This window comes from Tetrahymena thermophila, assembly GCF_000189635.1.
Source record: "Tetrahymena thermophila SB210 genomic scaffold scf_8254823, whole genome shotgun sequence".
Lineage (NCBI taxonomy): Eukaryota > Ciliophora > Oligohymenophorea > Hymenostomatida > Tetrahymenidae > Tetrahymena > Tetrahymena thermophila.
This window is the reverse complement of record NW_002476578.1, coordinates 309,678-332,752: the sequence shown is the minus strand read 5'-3', so window position 1 is coordinate 332,752 and position 23,075 is coordinate 309,678. Positions and strand designations below refer to the sequence as shown.

The 23,075-nt window shown below is 21.6% G+C and overlaps 10 protein-coding genes across 10 annotated transcripts; all 10 read right to left on the bottom strand. All coding sequences in view use genetic code 6, as the record gives it.

The window, feature by feature from the left end:
• Window positions 1-68: 68 nt before the first annotated feature.
• Window positions 69-1,901, bottom strand: TTHERM_000543678 (phosphatidylserine decarboxylase family protein, putative; the record flags this gene model as incomplete). Its single annotated transcript, XM_012795281.1, has 3 exons — window positions 69-455; window positions 594-820; window positions 959-1,901. The coding sequence occupies 3 exons, from the start codon at window positions 1,899-1,901 to the stop codon at window positions 69-71; spliced, it is 1,557 nt and encodes a 518-aa protein (XP_012650735.1).
• A 1,092-nt stretch (window positions 1,902-2,993) lies between these two features.
• On the bottom strand, window positions 2,994-3,626 carry TTHERM_00543700 (hypothetical protein; the record flags this gene model as incomplete). The annotated part of the gene is made up of 1 exon (XM_971532.2): window positions 2,994-3,626. One exon carries the CDS (start codon window positions 3,624-3,626, stop codon window positions 2,994-2,996), a length of 633 nt encoding a protein of 210 aa, XP_976625.2.
• A 1,542-nt stretch (window positions 3,627-5,168) lies between these two features.
• On the bottom strand, window positions 5,169-7,182 carry TTHERM_00543710 (transmembrane protein, putative; the record flags this gene model as incomplete). The annotated part of the gene is made up of 2 exons (XM_971533.2): window positions 5,169-5,814; window positions 5,870-7,182. 2 exons carry the CDS (start codon window positions 7,180-7,182, stop codon window positions 5,169-5,171), a joined length of 1,959 nt encoding a protein of 652 aa, XP_976626.2.
• Window positions 7,183-7,380: 198 nt separating this feature from the next.
• On the bottom strand, window positions 7,381-9,302 carry TTHERM_00543720 (papain family cysteine protease, putative; the record flags this gene model as incomplete). The annotated part of the gene is made up of 2 exons (XM_971534.1): window positions 7,381-8,035; window positions 8,089-9,302. 2 exons carry the CDS (start codon window positions 9,300-9,302, stop codon window positions 7,381-7,383), a joined length of 1,869 nt encoding a protein of 622 aa, XP_976627.1.
• Window positions 9,303-10,369: 1,067 nt separating this feature from the next.
• TTHERM_00543730 (transmembrane protein, putative) lies at window positions 10,370-12,429 on the bottom strand (the record flags this gene model as incomplete). The annotated part of the gene is made up of 2 exons (XM_971535.2): window positions 10,370-11,144; window positions 11,213-12,429. 2 exons carry the CDS (start codon window positions 12,427-12,429, stop codon window positions 10,370-10,372), a joined length of 1,992 nt encoding a protein of 663 aa, XP_976628.2.
• A 763-nt stretch (window positions 12,430-13,192) lies between these two features.
• TTHERM_000543729 (phosphatidylserine decarboxylase family protein, putative) lies at window positions 13,193-15,050 on the bottom strand (the record flags this gene model as incomplete). Its single annotated transcript, XM_012795280.1, has 3 exons — window positions 13,193-13,571; window positions 13,623-13,994; window positions 14,053-15,050. 3 exons carry the CDS (start codon window positions 15,048-15,050, stop codon window positions 13,193-13,195), a joined length of 1,749 nt encoding a protein of 582 aa, XP_012650734.1.
• Window positions 15,051-16,011: 961 nt separating this feature from the next.
• Window positions 16,012-16,380, bottom strand: TTHERM_00544740 (hypothetical protein; the record flags this gene model as incomplete). Its single annotated transcript, XM_971537.2, has 1 exon — window positions 16,012-16,380. One exon carries the CDS (start codon window positions 16,378-16,380, stop codon window positions 16,012-16,014), a length of 369 nt encoding a protein of 122 aa, XP_976630.2.
• A 441-nt stretch (window positions 16,381-16,821) lies between these two features.
• Window positions 16,822-17,202, bottom strand: TTHERM_000544739 (transmembrane protein, putative; the record flags this gene model as incomplete). The annotated part of the gene is made up of 1 exon (XM_012795279.1): window positions 16,822-17,202. One exon carries the CDS (start codon window positions 17,200-17,202, stop codon window positions 16,822-16,824), a length of 381 nt encoding a protein of 126 aa, XP_012650733.1.
• Window positions 17,203-18,456: 1,254 nt separating this feature from the next.
• On the bottom strand, window positions 18,457-20,233 carry TTHERM_000544738 (hypothetical protein; the record flags this gene model as incomplete). The annotated part of the gene is made up of 3 exons (XM_012795278.1): window positions 18,457-19,270; window positions 19,329-19,347; window positions 19,558-20,233. The coding sequence occupies 3 exons, from the start codon at window positions 20,231-20,233 to the stop codon at window positions 18,457-18,459; spliced, it is 1,509 nt and encodes a 502-aa protein (XP_012650732.1).
• A 974-nt stretch (window positions 20,234-21,207) lies between these two features.
• Window positions 21,208-21,981, bottom strand: TTHERM_00545750 (transmembrane protein, putative; the record flags this gene model as incomplete). Its single annotated transcript, XM_971539.2, has 1 exon — window positions 21,208-21,981. One exon carries the CDS (start codon window positions 21,979-21,981, stop codon window positions 21,208-21,210), a length of 774 nt encoding a protein of 257 aa, XP_976632.2.
• Window positions 21,982-23,075: the final 1,094 nt, after the last annotated feature.

Below are 23,075 nucleotides of genomic sequence, written 5' to 3'. Positions count from 1 at the left end.
ATATTTATTGTTCAATTTGCATAGAATTCACTTTTTTAACATAAATTAATTTTTTCTTTTCTTTATATTCATTAATTAATAGTATTACTATTATTTATTGGTATAAATGATTATGTATCTAATTAGTGCTATCTATAGTTTATTAGACAATCTAGGATTCTTTGATCTAACTATGTTTTTAAATTTTTTTAACTAAAGTATTTATCTATTTGCTATTCAAAATAATTGTTGTCTCTTTCTAATCTTTCTATTTTTTCAAGATGATTAAGAGTTAAGCTTTAGAAATTCAGATTTTTAAGTTTTTTATTATTCTTTTCTTCTAATTTAAGCATATTTTCTTCAAACTCTGCTTTAGTATTTTACTATGACATTTTTTAATTGAGATTATTTTCCTCTAAATAAATAGTTTATTTTTACTCATTACCAGTGCTTTCTGTTAAATAATTATCTGACTTCTAATTTTAATTATGTTAAATAATCTATTTATTTTAATTTATACACTCCTATTTTTAGCTAGGCTCTGATGTGTCTTGCTTTTATTTTTTAACTTCTTTTATAGAACTTTTCAAAGGATCTTCATTTAAATTTATTACCTCTTAAAATGAATCATCTATATTCTGTATATTTTCATCTAATATTATTCTTAAACCACAAAGCTGAAGAGCGGCATATTACTCAACTGTAAAGCTCATTCTTACCATAATTTTTAGCTTCAAGAGTTCTTTTTATATGTCATAAATATTTATCTGTTCAATAGTGGAGTCCATCAGCTTTTTATAAATTTTAATTTATTTTGGATCATCTTTTTTTGTTTTTCCTCCTTTTGAAAAAATCAGTAACTTTATTCTTTAAAAAAAATAAATTAAAAAATTTAATACGAAATAAAAAATGAAATGAATTTACTTATTAAACAAATTAATGTCCAAAAATTTTTGCATATAATATTTGTAATTCATACTGCGAATTTACTTATAAATGTTGAATAAATTATTCTAGAAAAAAATAGAAATAGTTTTTTATTATTTCTTTGTTTCAACCTCTTGCATAAATTCGATGGCACTTTTTTTGTAGTAATTTTTTAATTGAATCTCCATAAAATCTTAAATTATTTCGCTTTTAGTAAACCCTTTACAAATAATTCCTACAACCAGCAGAGAGTTAAAAACGCTTACAAATTAAGCTAAAACACTTGGAAATTAGACAAATTACACATATTCACTTTTGCCATTTTCTTCCAATTAAAAATGATAAGCTCCTATCATGTTTAATTATAGTTAAGCTTACATATATGTAAAGGTATTGTATTCATTAGTCTTTTAGTAGTCTGAAATGTATGTTTTAGAGCTTTCTTTTTAAATAATAAACCCATCATTTATAGTAGTTGTAGTACTTTTTAAGCTAAACTTCCCTAAGAATACTAAGCTATCTGATAATTAAAATTGCTCTTGCTTTATTTTTTTTTCATATTACCTAGTTTTTGGATTATATTATTAACCAGTAATTCTTACATAAGTCTAAGTACTTAAGTTTACAATTTCTTTTTGTATTTCTTCATAAGTAGCGCATTCTGTATAAGGGTAACTTAATCCATCTGTGCAATAAAGCATTAATATTTCTAATTTTTGTTTTTAATTATCATTAGGAAAATAATTTAAGAATGGCTCATTCATCTTATTTTTAGTAACTTTAGAGTAGTCAATACAGTAATAGTCTTGTAAATCAGGATCTTCACATTATATGAGTTCTAAGGTTTCATATACCTCATTACCTGCTTAATCTTTTGTAGACAATATAGGAAGAATATTAATATAAGACTTTTTTCTACTTCTTTCAAAATCTTAAATGAGCAATCCATTTCCTAAAACTACCTTAAAAGCAATTAAATTTCTTTCAAATTACATTTAGAATTCTTCTGAAAAGTACTGTAATGTAGATGATATAGATGGCTACAAGTGATTTCCAAAGTAAAGAAAGCAAAGGTAGCAAAAGTATGAGATGGAAATAATGATAACTCCTAACGAAATTAATCCTCCTAAAACAGTATTCTTTTTTTAAGTTTTTGCCATTAACCTAAATTAGAATGGAAGAGAAAATAAATCAAATTTCTTAATGTAATCCATTATTTAAAAAGTTTTTTTTTTATTTTATTGAAATAGCTATTTTAATGAATGAAAAATTAATTATTATATTATAAAAGCTTTTTATTTTAAAATAATTAATCACCTACATTTAATTAATTTATATCTTTTTTTTGCAATTTTTAATGATTTTCAGTATTTACTTCATAATTTTATTAATAAACTTTACTCGAACTTATATTAATATCAATTAATAGATTATGTTTAAAATGAGTAAGGTTTTAATAATTTTAGACACCCACTTAAAATATATTTAACCAAGATTTTCTATAATAATGGCACTAATCTAAATATAGAAATTTTATCTTGTCAGTCATTTATTATAAAAATAATAAATGATATATTTAAGATTAACTTTATATTTTGATTAAAAATTTTAGAGAGGTATCGAAATATTTATGGAATATATTACTATCTAGATTAATAAATTTTTAATTTAAATTTTTAAATAATATCAATTGTTCTACAAAATTTTATATTACCTCCTCTTGAAATAATTGTTCGAGAATAAAATATACTTACTTATTAAAAAGTAATTAAGTCTATAAAATTAACATTATTTTAGAGAGATTTTAGATAATTGCTTCTAATATGATATGTGCTTTTGTTCCATATGATATAATTTAGTTAGATAGCAATATCAATAGCTATAATAATTTAAAAGTAAAAAAAAAATCCAGAAAAGTCTTAGAAGCTATATGGCATTCCAACAAAATACATACCTTAGGATTAATATGGGTTTGCTTGTATGAATAATAAAATCCAAAATATTCATCTCATAGCAAATATATATTATTAATAATCACTTTAAATAAAATGGAATGTTATATAACAATGAAAATTGAAAATATTTTATCATTTTTTAAATTTTATGTTATTTTTAAGCAAATTTTATTATGAACATAAAAAAGGTTTTTTATTTATTTATTTAAGAAATTTTTATTTGATCAGACATATAACTAAAAACAATTCTAAAAATACATAACTATTTTGTATTTTTAAGTATATTCGTTTATTAATTGTACAGCTATTAGTAATTGGTATGAAAGAGCCCCTAGTTTTATGTTTAATTTTTTATTCCTACTATTCAATTTAATTTAACTAATGTTCTTATTATTTAACATACGCTTTATTTTCTTTTAGTGTTAGCTCTATTTCAATTGATTATTCTTTCTTTTCTTTTATACCTTCTTCTTCAGAATTTTTGAATAAATCCTTCTTCATTTATATATTTTCTTAAATTGGTTCTTCTATATTTAGTATATTTTGATCTAAAATAATTCTTAAACCACAAAGTTAAAGAGCTGCATATTACTAAATAGTGAAACTCATTCTTACCATCATTTTTAACTTTAAAATATCTTTTTATATATCGTAAATATTTATCTGTTCTATAATGGAATCCAATATTTTTTTATAGATTTTAACTTATTTTTGATCGTTGATTTTAGTCTTTCCTACTCTTGAAAATATCAATAGCTTAATCATTTACAAATAAGATATTTAAAATAAGAAATTTTTATTCAATAATAAAAATAATTTACTTGCTGTAAAGCGTGGAATCTTAAAAATTTTTCATGTAGTATTTATTTGTAGTCCACTTATAAATTTATTTATAAGTTTGCATTAAATTACTTTAAAAATAAAGAGGCATAGAATTTGATTATTTCTTCAACTTCACTCATAAATTCGATAGCACTTTTTTTTAGTAATTTTTAATTAAATCTCCATAAAATCTTAAATCATCTAAGATTAAGAAAATTATTTACAAAGTAATTACTCTAGTAACTGAAAGAGAGTTAAAAATGCTCATAAATTGAGCTAAAATACGAGGAAATTGTACAAATTACACAAATTCATTTCCACCATTTTCATCCAAATTAAAAAATCAAGCTCTTATCATATTTAGTTTATTCTAAGCCTATTAAAATGTAAAGGTAGTGTACTCGTTAGTCTTTGAGTAATCTGAAATATGTGTATAAGAGTTCTACTGTTAAATAATAAATCCTTCATTTATTGCAGTTGTGGTGCTTTTAAGACTAAACTTATCTAAAAAAACCAATGTATCTGGCAAATGAAATTATTCAAGTTTGACTTTTTTTTCAAATGATCTTGTTCTAGGGTTATACTATTAGCTATAGTTACTCTTGTATATAATTAAGTCTTAAAATTAATAATTTCTTATTATGTTTCTTTATGAGTAGCACAAGCAGTACCAGGGTAATTTAATTCGCTTGTACAAAAAAGCATCAGCAGTTCTTCTCGTAATATCTAATAATGTCTTTATTATTTTTCTTTTATGATAAAAATATTATTTTATTTAATGAATTAAATTAATAGTTTAACTTAAAAAAAGTAAAGTTTTAATAATTATAAAAATTGTATTTAATTTAATTTTTAATATTATACATTTTTTAAATAGGAAAGTACTTACCTTTAAACAAATTGTTGAATTTTATTATTTTATTAATATTTTAATATATCTTTTTGTGAAATATATCATTTATTTGTTAATAAAATTTTTAGGAGAAATAAATAGTATTTACTTCAATAATCAAATTCTAAATAATATATTTATAAAAATAATATCTTTTTTCAATTTAAATTTAATATTAATAAAAATTATGTGAGTGATAATAATAATGTAGATATAATATATTTAACACTCTATTTAAATATTAAATAATATTCCATGTGATAATACATAATCTTTAGTATTTGTATAAATTGTTTACATATATATAAATATGAAGAAGTAAAAAAAATCTTGAAATATTGTATATTCACTGTAAGATATCTTTATACTTATCAATAATAACTTCATTCAATTTTTATTACATTTAATTATTTAATTTTCATAATAAATTAAAATGTAAATATTTTAAGTTTAGGGAGAGGAGAGAAAAACCATTATTATATATTTTCCTCTTATTTGAATTAAAATGATTAAATAATTTATTTATTTTATAAGCAAAAATCAATATTTTTTGGTAAACATTTATAATATATAAAATACGTCAACATTAAATATCAACAAATAGAATTAGGATCATCTAATCCAATCATGCACTCGAGAATTCTTCTATCGATTTCAGATTAAGATTGTGATTTATTCTTTAAAAATTTATCTAAACAATCTTTAAAAAATTCCTCATCTCTTTCAATCATATCAATTTTTTCTAAATGACTGATGAATTTAGTATGATTTTCCACCTTTTTTTGATCAAATAACTGTTATTCTATTCTAAGAGGATAAACAGTAGCATTGTATCTCCCCAATGAATTTATTTTTTCTCTATTAAATGATAATATATTGTTTTAGCTTTATTCTTAAAATTTCTATTTATCATCTTTACTCTCAATACTTTTTTCTATTTTTTAATCTATTTTGTTTGATTTTGAGCTATTTTCATCAATAACATCTTGTAATATTTCTTAATCTAACTCATTTTTTATTTCATTGTAAATAGGTAGTTTACTTCCACATAGTTAAATTGCAGCATACTATTCAACTGATAAGATTAATCTCATCATAATCTTCATTTGCAACAGCTCTTTTTACATTTCAAATATGTTCAAAGCTTTATTAGATTGACTAGCTATTTGTTTAAACATTTTCACCTCAATTGTTTCTTCTTTCTCACTTTTTACATTACCCACGAATATATACATAATCCTTTTTTTTTAAATTATTAAATATATCTGAATGAAAAATAAAATAAAAAAATAACTTTGTCATAAAGCTAACCTTCATCTTTTTTCCTAACTCTTTAAAGTTTGTATTTTTAATATAATTTAAAAGCTTTTCTAAACCTTGCTACTGCTCTTTTTAAACAATCTCTCCTCTACCAAGTTATTTTAAAAGAAATATTGCAGATTTTTTGAAATAAACTTTAAGCTACATTTCTGCAACTTAGTAGAAAATTTCTGATTCAGCAAAAAACTTGCTTATGATTCCTAGGAATAGCAAAGAATTAAAAACACTTGTGAACTAAGCCAAAAGAGAAGTAAACTAAGGGAATTAAATGTTTAAATTTATACTCTCTGAGCCTATGAAAAACTCCAGGGCACCTAAAATATTCATTTAAAACTACTGTTTAATGAATGACTATGTAGAAAATATATCTCTACGAATATATCCAGAAAAGTAAGTGCTAAATTCAGAATTTTAAATTATAAATCCTTCCTTCTAAGTAAGATCTGTTATTTCAAGGTGTAGTTTTGTATAAAAGCCTAAAGTAGTGTCAAAATAGAATAACTCTTTTTTGACTATTTATTCCAACTACTTCGTCTAAGTGTTATATTAAGTTAAACTTACTCTTACTATTATTTATGTAGAATATGATATAATATTATTCCTTATTACTTGCTCATTTTCACAAATATAAGGACTCTATATTAGGCTAGGATCACATATACCGAAAATTATAGAAAATTAATTTTATTCTAAATTATCAGGATTATATGTAAGGGAAAAAAGGTTATCTCCAACTCCAGCCTTACTAGAATCTAAGCACAAATATCCCTATAGACTACTATCTTTGCATGGAATTAATGGTTGAGGTAAAAATGTACCATCCATGCCCGTTTTTGTATTAAGAAAGAGCATATTTAGGTAAACTTTGCCCGTTTGCTATTAAAAATCATAGAGATTTTAACCATTTGGCATTAACACTTGAACCGCAATAAAATTCTCTTAAAACTACATATTGTATGAGTTTTTTTAAAAGTTACTAGAAGAAACTACTTATGGTTGAACCTAATTTTAAAAATAGAGATAGCAAAGATACCCAAAATAGACAGAAGAAACAATTAAAATGGACATTGAAATCAGGCCTCCAATAATTGTTTTTTTTTCTTTTTCATTATTTCCAAATGTAAACTAAAAAGGAAGAGCGAAAATATCAAATTTCTTTAAAGTAGCAATTGCTTTTGTGTCTGACATTTTATTAGCTGGTAAATTTAATTCGCTTAATATTTAATCAATTTAATTAAAATTGTAAGTTTTAACAATATAAATCGCAATTTAATTATTATTACTCATTGGTTAACTTGAGAATGATATAGTATTTTTATATAAAGTTTTTGTGTAATTAAATAACAAAAGAAAATGAGTAATATTTTTTTATATATATTCATAATTTACTTGTGCTTGATCGATCATACATACGTTTTACAAATAAATTAAAATCAAAAATAATATTTTATACAGAAAATAAATTATTTAATTTAAATGGATTTTTCATTAAATTGAATTTTAACTTTCAAGTCCAATCATGCATTCTAGTATCCTTTAATCGATTTCAGATTTAGGTTGTGATTTATTCAATAAGAATTTATCCAAACAAGTTTTAAAAAATCCCTCATCTCTTTCTATCATATCTATTTTTTCTAAGTGACTTATTAATTTCGTTTAAAGATTTATTTTTTTTTGATCTATTGCTTATTATTCCATACTGATAGGAAAAACTGTTGCAGTAAACTTCCTGACTGACTCCTATTTCTCATTATTAAAAGATAAAATATTGTTTTAAGTTTTATCTTAATGGCTCTATTATTTTTCTTCTTTCATTTCAATACTCTTTTCAAGCTTTTAATCTTAACTTACTATCTAATTAGAATAACTGTCTTCATCTTTTATACCTTAAATCATTTCTTGATCTTAATCTTTTTATATATCATTATTTATTGGCAGTTTGCTTCCACATAATTGAATTGCTGCATATTACTCAACGGATAAGACTAACCTCATCATTATTTTCAATTGCAGCAATTCTTTTTACATTTCAAATATGTTCAAAGCCTTATTTGATTGGCTGACTATCTGCTTAAACATTTTCACTTATATTGTTTCTTTTTCTTCTTTTTTAATTTTACCCATGAAAATGTACATAATCCTTTTTGAATTAAATAAAATGATAAAGATAAAATTCGAAAACAAAAATCATACTTGTTTAGTAGACTAATTTTCATCTTTTTACCTAAATTTTTGAAATCTTAATTTTTAATATAATTAATTAGCTTATCTAAACCTTTTTGCTACTCTCTTTGTATATCTTCTCCTTAGCCAATTTATTATAAAATAAATACGGCTGATTTTTTGAAATAAACTTTGAGCTACATTTCTGCAACTTAGCTGAAGATTTCTGATTCTGCAAAGAATTTGCTTATAATTCCTAAGAACAATAATGAATTAAATACACTTGTAAATTAAGCCAATAGAGAAGTAAACTAAGGGAATTAAATGTTTAAATCGATACTCTCCGAGCCAATAAAGAACTCTATAGCACCTAAAATATTCATTTTCATCTCACTCTATATGAAAGATTGTGATGAAAATATATCTCTGCGAGCATAACCAGAAAAATATGTATTATATTCAGAATTTTATATTATAAAGCCTTGTTGTTAAGTGAGATCTGTTTTTTAAAGGTGGAATTTTGTATAAAATCCTAAATTAGTATCAAAGTAAAATGGTTCTTTTACAACTCTTTATTCTAGCCTCTTAGTCTAAGTATTAAATTGTGTTAAATTAATTCTAGTTGTTATTTATGTGTTATAAGAAATAAGAGTGTTTCTTATTATTTTCTCATCTTCGCATATGTAAGGGCTTTTCACTAGCATTGGATTACAAATTCCAAACACAATATTAAATTAATTTAATTCTAAATCATCAGGGTTGTATGTAAGAGAGAAAAGATTCTCGCCATCCCCGATTTTACTTGAATCAAAGCACAAATATCCTGATAAATTAGAATCACTGCAAGGGATTAATGGCTAAGGAATATAATCAAAAATAACTTTTCCAGTCTTATGTATTGCAAGAATGTTTAGGTAAATTTTACCTGTTTACTATTAATAATCATATAGATTCTAACCATTAGGTAATATAACTTAAACAGAAATAAAATTCTGTTAGAATTGCATGATGTATTAATTTTTTTGAAAGATATTTGAAGAAACTACTTGTGGCTAAACTTTATTTTAAAAATAGAGATAACAAAGGTATCCGAAATATATGGAAGAAACTATTAAAATGGCCACAGAAATAAGACCTCCTATGACTGTTTTCTTTTCTTTTTCATTATTACCAAAAGAAAACTAAAAAGGAAGAGCAAAAATATCAAATCTTTTCAAAGTAGACGCAGTCTTTGTTTGAGACATCTGTTTATCAATATTATTAATTAGCTTAGCTTTTAATTACTGTTATAAATAAAAATATCATCAGAAACAAGCTTTTAACAATTTCTCATAATATTAAATATCTACGATCTATATCAACTCATTATAGAAACCGTTCTTTATTTGTGGTTAATATCATATAAAAATCATCATTTACTAGTGGATAATATCATATAATTGCACTCGAAAGTCATCTATAAATTTGGAAATAATATTCTTTTAATTTCTAGCAAATATATTGAATAAAATATTGAGCAACCATTCATCATCTATAAATTTATCGATTTTATTTTTTTGATGCAATTATTAAATTACACTCTCATACTTTCAATATCTATTTTAATTATAAAAATGAAACTAACAAATTCTAAATAAAATTTTCCTTGTTTATATTGAACACTTTTTTTTATCTTTTTTAAAAATCTCATATTCCAAAAATATTATCTTATGCTAATAAAAATTTTTAAAAAAATATTTTAGATTAATACTTTCCTCATCAAATTTATTGAGTTATTTGTTTGAATGTGATTTATGTAATTATAATATTTAAACAAGTTTTAACTGAAAGATAATAATTTGTCTACATATTTTTTTTAAATTTATTAAATGATTATATTTGTGAGGGTTTCAAATAAAAATTTTTTAAATTATTTTTATTTGTTTAAAAATTCAATCTATTGGCTAAAAAATTTTATTTTATTTATTTATTTATTTTTAAACTGTTTACTTGAAAATTTAATCTATACGCTAAATAAAAAATATAATATTATTTATTTAGCTTAGTTTATAAAAATTAATTTATTTAAACATAATAATAAAAGGAATATAAATTAATTTGATTTAAATATCTAAATATAACAAATAACTACACATAAATTTATTTTAATTTTTAGATTATACAAAATAAGATTTAATCAGATTATAATATTAGTTTAATTAAATAAAAATAAATGAGATAATTAATTACTTTAGTTAAATTTTACATTTATTATTAAATTATAATAAAATTCACTTTTTTAACTAAAGCTAACTTGCTATTTTCTGTATATTCATTAATGATTTGTATTGCTCTTATTGATTGGTATTAATGATTATGTATCTAATTAATGTTGCTTATAATTTATTAAGCAATTTAGGATTCTTTGATCTAATTATGTTTTAAAATTTTTTTAACTAAAGAATTTATCTAACTTCTATTCAAAATAATTGTTATCTCTCTCCAATCTTTCTATTTTTTCTAGATGGTTAAGAGTTATGCTTTAGAAATTCAGTTTTTGAAATTTTTTATTATTGTTTTCATCTAATTTAAGCATATTTTCTTCAAGCTCGATTTTAGTATTTTACTATAACTACTTTTAATTACTGTTATTTTCTTCTAGATAAATAGTTTATTTTTACTCATTACCTATTTTTTCAGTTAAATAATCATCTGATTTCTAATTATGCTAAATAATCTTTTTATTTTAATCAATGCACTCCTATTTTTCACTGGATTTTTCTGACGTTTCTTGCTTTTATTTTTTAACTTCTTCTATAGAACTTTTGAAAGGATCTTCATTTAAATTGATTGCCTCTTAAACTGTATCATCTATATTAGGTATATTTTCATCTAATATTATTCTTAAACCACAAAGCTGAAGAGCGGCATATTACTCTACTGTAAAGCTCATTCTTACCATCATTTTTAACTTCAAGAGTTCTTTCTAAATATCATAAATATTTATCTGTTCAATAGTGGAATCCATCAGTTTTTTATAAATCTTAATTTATTTTGGATCATTTTTTTTAGTTTTTCCTCCTTATGAAAAAATCAGTAACTTTATTCTTTAAAAATAATAAATAAACAAATTTAAAAATTTTTAATATGAAATAAAAAAATGGAATTTATTTACTTATTAAATAAACTGGTGTCCAAAAATTTTTGCATATAATATTTGTAATTCATACTACGAATTTGCTTATAAGTGTTGATTAAATTATTTTAGAAATAAATAGAAACAGAATTTGATTATTTCTTTGTTTCAACCTCTCGCATAAATTCTATAGCACTTTTTTTGTAGTAATTTTTTAATTAAATCTCCATGAAATCTTAAATGATTTCACTTTAAGAAAACTCTTTACAAATAATTCCTGCAACCAATAAAGAGTTAAAAATACTGACAAATTAAGCTAAAACACTTGGAAACTAGACGAATTACACAAATTCATTTCTACCATTTTCGTCCAAGTAAAAATAACAAGCTCCTATCATGTCTAGTTATAACTAAGCTTACATATACGCAAAGGTATTATACTCATTAGTCTTTTAGAAGTCTGAAATGTATGTTTTAGAATCTTCTTTTTAAATAATAAACCCATCATTTACGGTGGTTTTAGTACTTTTTAAACTAAACTTCCCTAAGAAAACTAAGCTATCTGATAAATAAAATTGCTCTTACTTTATTTTCTTTTCATATTTCCTAGTATTTGGATTATATTATTAACTAGTGATTCTTACATAAGTTTAAGTACTAAAATTTATAATTTCTTTTTATGTTTCTTCACGAGTAGCACATACAGTATCAGGATAACTTAAATTAGGTGTGCAATAAAGCACTAATACTTCTAATTTTTACTTTTCATTATCATAAGGATAATAATTTAAGAAAGGCTCATTCATATTATCTTTTGTAATATTAGAGTAGTCAACACAGTAATAATCTTTTAAATCAGGATCTTCACATTGTATGAAATTTAAATTTTGGTAAATCTCTTTACCTGTTTAATCTTTTGTAGACAAAACAGGAAGTATTGTTACATAAGTCTTTTATCTACTTCTTTCAAAGTCTTATATGAGCATTCCGTTTGATAAAACTAACTTGAAGGCAATTAAATTTCTATCAAACTACATTTAGAATTCTTCTGAAAAGTATTATAATGTAGAGGATATAGATGGCTGCAAGTGATTTCCAAAGTAAAGAACACAAAGATAGCAAAAATATGAGATTGAAACAATGATAACTCCTAACGAAATTAATCCTCCTAAAATAGTGTTCTTTTTTTAAGCTTTTCCCATTAATCTAAATTAGAATGGAAGAGAAAACAAATCAAATTTCTTAATGTAATCCATAGCGCAAATAAGTTTTTTGTATTATTATATTGAAATAGTTATTTTGATGCTTAACTAATTATTAAATTAAAAAAGTCTTTTATCTTATATTCTTAATCACATACATTTCATAAATTAATTTCTATCTGTTTTTTGATATTTTTAAGGATTTAGATCTTTTCTTTCGTAATTTTATGAATAAATTTTACTTGAACTTACATAAAGATCAATTAATAATTTATGGATATAATAAGTTAGGCTTAACTTATTTCTAGCATCCACTAAAAATATAAGTAGCCACAGATTATTTTAGTGATGAAACTGATGGAAATATAGAAATTATATTATGTAAGACATTTATTAAAAAAGTAATAAAAGATAGAATTAAGATTAACTTTATATTTGGATTTAAAATTATAGAGGGGTATCAAAATATTTATGTAATATATTACCATTAAAATTATTAAATTTTCCTTTTAAATAAAAAAAATATTAAATGATTTCCTAAATTTTTTTTACGTCCTCAAAAAATAATTGTTTGAGAATAGTAGCTAAATTTACTTATTAAAAAGTCATTAATTAAGCATATAAAACAAATTTTATCTTGTTAGCAATGAAGATAGATAATATTTTGGTATTAATTTTATTTTAATTTTATACTGTAACAAAAATTAATGTTAAACATATTAAAGTTTTATAAATTATTTAAAAATGTTTTATTTGGTCTTTTAGAAACTAAATTCTAAAATAATTATGCATATTTTGTATATTTAATTAAGTTTTTTCAATTATTAATTATTGTATAACTTGGTATGAGGGATTGTGTATCTAATTTATTTTACTTATAACCTATAAGACAATCAAGTATCCTTTAGTCCAATTATGTTTAAAAATTTTTTTAATTAAAAAATTAATCTATTTTCTATTCAAAATAAGTATTATCTCTCTCTAATCTTTCTATTTTTTCAAGATGATTAAGTGCAATACTTTTGAAATTCAATTTTTTTAATTTCTAATCATTTTTTTCATCTAATTTAAATATATTATCTTCAAATTCTACTTTTGTATTTTGTTTTTCTTAAGGTTTGCTAAGATTATTTTCTTCAAGTTAAATATTTTCTATTTCTAAATTTACAGCATTTTCTGTTAAATATTTATCTTAACTTTATTATTTTTATACCTATTATTCAATTTAATTTAACTAATATTCTTACTATTTAGCCTAAACTTCATTTTCTTTAAGCTTTAACTCCATTTCAATTGATTATTCTTTCTTTTGCTTTATACTTTCTTCCTCAGTATTTTTGAATAAATTCTCCTACATTTATATATTTTCTTGGATTGATTCTTCCACATTTGGTATATCTTCATCTAATATAATTCTTAAACCACAAAGCTAAAGAGCTGCATATTACTCTACAGTGAAACTCATTCTTACCATCATTTTTAACTTTAAAATCTCTTTTTATATATCATAAATATTTATCTGCTCTATTGTGGAATCCATTAGTCTTTTAAACATTTTAACTTATTTTGGATCATTCCTTTTAGTCTTTCCTCCTTTCGAAAAAATCAATAGTTTAATCCTTTACAAATAAAATATTTAAAATAATTAATTTTTATTCAAAAATAAAAATAATTTACTTGTTGTAAAGAGTTGTATCTAAAAATTTTTTCATATAGTATTTGTAGTCCATATTACAAATTTATTTATAAGTTTGCATTAAACTATTTTAGAAATAATTAGACATAGAATTTGATTGTTTCTTTGTTTCAACTTCATGCATAAATTCTATAGCACTTTTTTTGTAGTAATTTTTTAATTAAATCTCCATAATATCTTAAATTATCTCAGATTTAGAAAATTATCTACTTATTATTCCAACAACTAAAAGAGAGTTAAAAACGCTTACAAATTGAGCTAAAATACTAGGAAATTATACAAATTATACAAATTAATTTCTACCATTTTCATCTAAATAAAAAAAGCAAGCTCCTATCATATCTAAATTATTTTAAGCCTATTAAAATGTAAAGGTACTGTACTCGTTAGTCTTTGAGTAATCTGAAATATATGTATAAGAACTCTACTTTTAAATGATAAATCCATCATTTATTGTAGTTGTGGTACTTTTTAGGCTAAACTTACCTAAAAAAACCAAATTATCTGACAAATAAAATTACTCAAGCTTTATTTTTTTTTCAAATGACCTTGTACTTGGATTATACTATTAGCTTGTCACTCTTGTATATACCTAAGTCTTAAAGTTAATAATTTCTTTTTATGTTTCTTCATGAGTAGCGCAAACTGTACCAGGATACTCTAGTTAGCTAGTGCAATAGAGCATCAATACTTATAATTTTTATTTTTCATTGTCATAAGGATAATATGTTAAGTAAGGTTAATTCACTTTATTTGAGTTAACATTTGAAAAGTCTACACAGTAATAGTCTTATAAGTCAGTGTCATCGCAAGGTATAAAACTTAAATTTTAATAGACTTCATTTCCATTTTAATCTTTTGTAGACAAAACAGGAAAAATAGTCATATAAGATTTGTTTTATATCCTTTCAAATTCTTAAATAAGCATACCATTAGGTAAAACAACCTTGAAAGCAATTAAATTTTTATCAAATTACATTTAAAATTCATTTTAAAAGTATTGTGATGTAGAAGAAATAGATGGTTGTAAATGATTTCCAAAGTAAAGATAGCAAAGATAGCAAAAATATGCAATTGAAGTACTAATAATAGCTAAAGATATTAATCCTCCAAAAATAGTTTATTTTTTATGACTTTTACCCATTAAAGTAAACTGGAATGGAAGAGAAAATAAGTCTATTTGTTTAATATAATTCATGATGATATTTATTTTTTTAGTTTTGTGTTTCTTTTTAATTTACTAGTTTGGTTGTTAAATTAATTATTTAATTTGAAAAAATCTTTTTTTTAAAGGATAATTAATTAATACACAAGTAAGTATATTTATTGTTATAGTACTATTTTTTCTATTATGATGATTTAGATATTTATAAAAATTAAAACTTCTTTAGTACTATTCTAAAAATAAATTTACTTCAGTAATAATTAAATTATATCTGGCTATTTATTGGAAGATTTTATGCTTAATTTTCTTGCTTTTATATATTTTATAACCTACTTGAAAACTTTTCTTTAATTTTTCCTTGTGAAATTTTTTGATTATTTAATCATTTTTATTTTATGAAAAAATTTAATAGTTTTAAAAATCTTCTAAACTTTTTAAATATACTTTTGTCATTTAAAAATTAGAATTTAGCTGCAAATCATTTTTTTCGTTGTCATGCTGATATAATATACTTAAATTTTTATTAATTTTAACTGTTTAAATTTTAGCTAACTTCATAATTTTATGCTTTATTTATTATTTAGATTAAAAATATGAATATAAATTAATTTTATTTAAATTTTTAGATATAATAAATAAATAAATATACTTATATTTATTTTAATTTTTAAATTATAAAAACATATTTTTACACTAACCTACTTTAATGTAAAATTAATGAGATAATTAATTAATTTAGTTAAATTTTATATTTATTATTCAATTTGCAAAAAATTCACTATTTTAACTACTCATTACCAATGTTTTCTGTTAAATAATCATCTGATTTCTAATTTTAATTATGCTAAATAATCTATTTATTTTAATTAATACACTTCTATTTTTAGTAAGCTTTTACTGATGTTTCTTGCTTTTATTTTTTAATTTCTTTAAAAGAGCTTTTGAAAGGATCTTCATTTAAATTAATTACCTCTTAAACTGTATCATCTATATTCGGTATATTTTCATCTAATATTATTCTTAAACCACAAAGCTGAAGAGCGGCATATTATTCAACTGTAAAAATCATTCTTACCATCATTTTTAACTTCAAGAGTTCTTTCTAAATATCATAAATATTTATCTATTCAAAAGTGTAATCCATCAGCTTTTTATAAATTTTAATTTATTTTGAATCATCTTTTTTTGTTTTTCCTCCTTTTGAAAAAAATCAGTAACTTTATTCTTTACAAATGATAAATTTAAAAATTTTTAATATGAAATAAAAAATGAAATGAATTTACTTGCATATTAAATAAATTAGTGTCCAAAATTTTTTGCATATAATATGCGAATTTACTAATAAGTGTTGGCTAAATTATTTTAGAAATAAATAGGAACATAATTCGATTATTTCTTTGTTTCAACCTCTTGCATAAATTCAATTGCACTTTTTTTGTTGTGAATTTTAAATTAAATTTCCATGAAATCTTAAATAATTTCGCTTTGAGAAAACCCTTTACAAATAATTCCTACTATAAACAAAGAGTTAAAAATGCTTACAAATTAAGCTAAAACACTTGGAAATTAGACAAATTACACATGTTCACTTCTGCCATTTTCTTTCAAGTAAAAATAATAAGCGATCTTCACATTATATGAATTTTAAATTTTTATCAACCTTTTTTCCTGTTTTGTCTTTTGTAGAAAAAACAGGAAGAATAGTTATATATGACTTTTGTCTATTTTTTTCAAAGTCTTAAATAAGCATTCCATTTTCTAAAACTATCTTAAAGGCAATTAAATTTCTTTCAAACTACATTTAGAATTCTTCTGAAAAGTATTGTTATGTAGAAGATATAGATGTCTACAGGTGATTTCCAAAGTAAAGAACACAAAGGTAGCAAAAGTATGAGATAGAAATAACAATAACTCCTAAAAAAACTAATCCTCCAAAATTGGTGTTCTATTTTTAAGCTTTTGTCATTAACCTAAATTAGAATGGAAGTGAGAATAAATCAAATTTCTTAATGTAATTCATTGCTTAAATAATTTTTTTAAAATGTTTTTATTGAAATACTACTTTGATGAATAATTAATTATTATATTCTAAAAGTCTTTTATGTTAAAATAATTAATGATATTCATTTGATTATTTTTATTTAATTAATTTTATCTGTTTTTTGTAATTTTAATGATTTACAGTATTTACTTCATAATTTTATTAGTAAACTTTACTTTAATTTACATTAATATCAATTAATAATATATGTATAAAATGAGTAAGGTTTTAGTAATTTCTAACACCCACTTAAAATTTAAGTAGCCAATATTTTCTATAATTATGATACTGATGAAAATATAGAAATTTTATATTGTTAGTCATTTATTATAAAAATAATAACCTAATTATTTAGGATTAACTCTTTATTGTTATTAAAAATTGTAGAGTTGTATTGAAAAAGGCTTTAAAAAAATTTATTTACTGTAAAAAAATTTTTTACTCTCAAAATTTGAAAAAGTTTTCTGTATTTTGATTAATTTTTGTAAAATATAAGAAATCAAATATAAAGAAAATAATTAAGATTTAGAAAAAAAAATTCATTAATAATATTTCAAATGCAGGAAAGTTATACTTATTAAAAGGTAATTCATTAAGTCTACAAAATTAACTTATTCTTAGTGAAATTATTTCATATGATATAATTTAGTTAGTTATCAAAATCAATTGCAAATTAATAATTTAAAATTAAAATAAAAATCCAGAAAACTCTTAGAAGCTATCTGGCACAAGTTGAGGGCTCCAAGAAAATAATGAATGAACCAGCTCCCGCAGAACAAAAATAGTGATTGGTTGAATGACTGAGGAATACATCCAAATATTTTCCATAGTCTCAACCCCATAGAATTAATATGGATTTATATGAATAATAAAATCGAAAATGATTCGCCTCTGAACAAATCTTAGCCTAATTAATTTATATGAGTCAGCTTACTTTTAGTTAAATTAATTATGAAATAGATCATCAATATACAGATATTCAAGAAATCCTTAAATCAAAGGAATATTAGTTAATAATGATAAATGAAAATATTTTATAATTTTTATTTTATTTTATATTGCAACAAAATTTGTTATTTAACAAAAAAAGGTTTTTTATTATTTAAAAATGTTTATTTTATCTGACATTTAAACAACTAAAATTAAAAATACATTCCTCTTTTATATTTTTAAATATTTTCACTTGTTAATTTTACAACTTTTAGTAATTGGTATGAAGGATTGTGTATCTAATTTATATTACTTATAACCTATAAGACAATCAAGTATCCTTTAGTCCAATTATGTTTTAAAATTTTTTTAATTAAAAAATTAATCTATTTTCTATTCTAAATAAGTATTATCTCTTTCTAGTCTTTCTATTTTTTCAAGATGATTAAGTGCAATACTTTTGAAATTCAATTTTTTAAATTTCTAATCATTTTTTTCATCTAATTTAAATATATTATCTTCAAATTCTAATTTTGTATTTTGTTTTTCTTAAGGTTTGCTAAGATTGTTTTCTTCATGTTAAATATTTTCTCTTTCTTAATTTTCAGCATTTTCTGTTAAATAATTATCTTAGTTTAATTTTTATTATTTTTATACCTATTATTCTATTTGATTTAACTAATATTCTTACTATTTAACCTAAACTTCATTTTCTTTTAGCTTTAACTCCATTTCAATTGATTATTCTTTCTTTTGCTTGATACCTTCTTCCTCAGTATTTTTGAATAAATCCTCCTTCATTTATATATTTTCTAAGATTGATTCTTCCACATTTGGAATATTTTCATCTAAAATAATTCTTAAACCACAAAGCTAAAGAGCTGCATATTGCTCAACAGTGAAACTCATTCTTACCATCATTTTTAGCTTTAAAATCTCTTTTTATATATCATAAATATTTATCTGATCTATTGAGGAATCCATAAGTTTTTTAAAGATTTTAACTTATTTTGGATCATTTTTTTTAATCTTTCCTCCTTTCGAAAAGATCAATAGCTTAATCCTTTACAAATAAAATATTTAAAATAATTAATTTTTATTCAAAAATAAAAATAATTTACTTGTTGTAAAAAGTTGTATCTAAAAATTTTTTCATATAGTATTTGTAGTCCATATTACAAATTTATTTATAAGTTTGCATTAAATTTTTTTAGAAATAAATAGAAATAGAATTTGATTGTTTCTTTGTTTCAACTTCATGCATAAATTCAATAGCACTTTTTTTGTAGTAATTTTTTAATTAAATCTCCATAATATCTTAAATTATCTCAGATTTACAAAATTATTTACTTATTATTCCAGCAACTAAAAGAGAGTTAAAAACGCTTACAAATTGAGCTAAAACACTAGGAAATTATACAAATTATACAAATTCATTTCTACCATTTTCATCTAAATAAAAAAAGCAAGCTCCTATAATATCTAAATTATTTTAAGTCTATTAAAATGTAAAGGTACTGTACCCGTTAGTTTTTGAGTAATCTGAAATATATGTATAAGAGCTCTACTTTTAAATGATAAATCCTTCATTTATTGTAGTAGTGGTACTTTTTAGGCTGAACTTACCTAAAAAAACCAAAGTGTCTGACAAATAAAATTACTCAAGCTTTATTTTTTTTTCAAATGACCTTGTTGTTGGATTATACTATTAGCTTGTCACTCTTGTATATACCTAAGTCTTAAAGTTAATAATTTCTTTTTATGTTTCTTCATGAGTAGCGCAAACTGTACCAGGATACTCTAGTTAGCTAGTGCAATAGAGCATCATTACTTATAATTTTTATTTTTGATTATCATAAGGATAATATGTTAAGAAAGGTTAATTCACTTTATTTGAGTTAACATTTGAAAAGTCTACACAGTAATAGTCTTATAAGTCAGGGTCATCGCATGGTATAAAACTTAAATTTTAATAGGCTTCATTTCCATTTTAATCTTTTGTAGACAAAACAGGAAAAATAGTCATATAAGTTTTATTTTACCTCCTTTCAAATTCTTAAATGAGCATACCATTAGGCAAAACAACCTTGAAAGCAATTAAATTTTTATCAAATTACATTTAAAATTCATTTGAAAAGTATTTTGATGTAGAAGAAATAGATGGTTGTAAATGATTTCCAAAGTAAAGATAGCAAAGATAGCAAAAATATGCAATTGAAGTACAAATAATAGCTAAAGATATTATTCCTCCAAAAATAGTTTATTTTTTATGACTTTTACCCATTAAAGTAAACTGGAATGGAAGAGAAAACAAATCTATTTGTTTAATATAATTCATGATAATATTTAGTTTTTTAGTTTTATGTTTCTTTTTAATTTACTAATTTAGTTGTTAAATTAATTATTTAATTTAAAAAAATCTTTTTTTTAAAGTCTAATTAATTAATACACAAATAAGTATATTTATTGTTCTAGTACTATTTTTTATATTATGATATTTTAGATATTTTTAACAATTAAAAGCTTCTTTAGTACTATTCTAAAAATAAATTTACTTAAGTACTAATTAAATTATATCTGACTGCTTATTTTTATGCTTAATTTTCTTGCTTTTTTTATTTTATGAGCTACTTGAAAAGTTTTCTTTATTTTTTCCTTTATGAAGTAATCATTTTTTTGATTATTTTTATTTTATGAAAAAATTTAATAGTTTTAAAAATCACTTAAACTTTTTAAAATTACTTTTGTTATTTAAAAATTAGAATTTAGCTGCAAATCTTTTTTTTCGAGGTCGTGCTGATATAATTTACTTAAATTTTTATTAATTTTAATATTTATTTTAATTGTTTATTTTATAAAAAATTTATTTATTTAGAATTAAAAATAGGAACATAAATTAATTTTATTTAATTTTTTAAATATAATAAATAAATACAATTATTTTAATTTTTAGATTATAAACTCCTATCATGTTTAATTATAGCTAAGTTTTCATATATGTCAAGGTACTGTACTCACTAGTTTTTTAGTAGTCTGAAATGTATGTTTTAGAGCTTTCTTTTTAAATAATAAACCCATCGTTTGTAGTAGTTGTAGTACTTTTTAAGCTAAACTTCCCTAAGAATACTAAGCTATCTGATAAATAAAATTGCTCTTACTTAATTTTTTTTCATATTACCTAGTATTTAGATTATATTATTAACTAGTAATTCTTACATAAGTCTAAGTACTAAAGTTTATAATTTCTTTTTATGTTTCTTCATAACTAGCACATACAGTATCAGGATAACTTAATTCAGTTGTGCAATAAAGCAATACTATTTCTAATTTTTGCTTTTCGTTATCATTAGGAAAATAATTTAAGAAAGGCTCATTCATCTTATTTTTGGTAACGTTAGAGTAGTCAATCCAGTAACATTCTTTTAAATCAGGATCTTCACATTATATGAATTTTAAATTTTGATCAACCTTTTTTCCTGTTTAGTCTTTTGTAGAAAAAACAGGAAGAATAGTTATATATGACTTTTGTCTATTTTTTTCAAAGTATTAAATAAGCATTCCATTTTCTAAAACTATCTTAAAGGCAATTAAATTTCTTTCAAACTACATTTAGAATTCTTCTGAAAAGTATTGTTATGTAGAAGATATAGATGTCTACAGGTGATTTCCAAAGTAAAGAACACAAAGGTAGCAAAAGTATGAGATAGAAATAACAATAACTCCTAAAAAAACTAATCCTCCAAAAATGGTGTTCTATTTTTAAGCTTTTGTCATTAACCTAAATTAGAATGGAAGTGAGAATAAATCAAATTTCTGAATGTAATCTATAGTTTAAATAATTTAAAAAAAAAATTTTTATTGAAATACTACTTTGATGAATAATTAATTATTATATTATAAAAGTCTTTTATGTTAAAATAATTAATGATATTCATTTGATTATTTTTATTTAATTAATTTTATCTGTTTTTTGTAATTTTAATGATTTACAGTATTTACTTCATAATTTTATTAGTAAACTTTACTTTAATTTACATTAATATCAATTAATAATATATGTATAAAATGAGTAAGGTTTTAGTAATTTCTAACATCCACTTAAAATTTAAGTAGCCAATATTTTCTATAATAATGTTACTGATGAAAATATAGAAATTTTATATTGTTAGTCATTTACTATAAAAATAATAACCTAATTATTTAAGATTAACTTTATATTGTTATTAAAAATTGTAGAGTGGTATCGAAATATTTATGGAATATAAATATTACCATTTAAATAATTCTTTAAATTTATAAAAAAATATTAATTGTTCTACTAAATTTATATTACCTCCTATTGAAATAATTGTTCGAGAGCAGATATATACTTATTAAAAGGTAATTCACTAAGTCTACAAAATTAACTTTGCCTTAGAGAAATTATTCTATATGGCATAATTTAGTTAGCAAAATGAATTGCAAATTAATAATTTAAAATTAAAATAAACATCCAGAAATGTCTTAGAAGCTATCTGGCACAAGTTGAGGGTTCTAACTAAATAATCAATGAACCAGCTCCGACAGAACAAAAATAGCGGTTGAATGGCTAGAGGAATATATCCAAATATTTTCCATGGTCTCAACCCCATAGATTTAATATGAATTAATATGAATAATAAAATCGAAAATGATTCACCTCAGAACAAATCTTAGCTTTTAATTAAATTAATTATGAAATAGATCATTGATATACAAATATTCAAGAAATCCTTAAATAAAATGGAATATTAATAAATAATTAAAAATGAAAATATTTTAGAATTTTTATTTTTTTTTATATTGTAACAAAATTTGTTATTTAACATAAAAAAGGTTTTTTATTTATT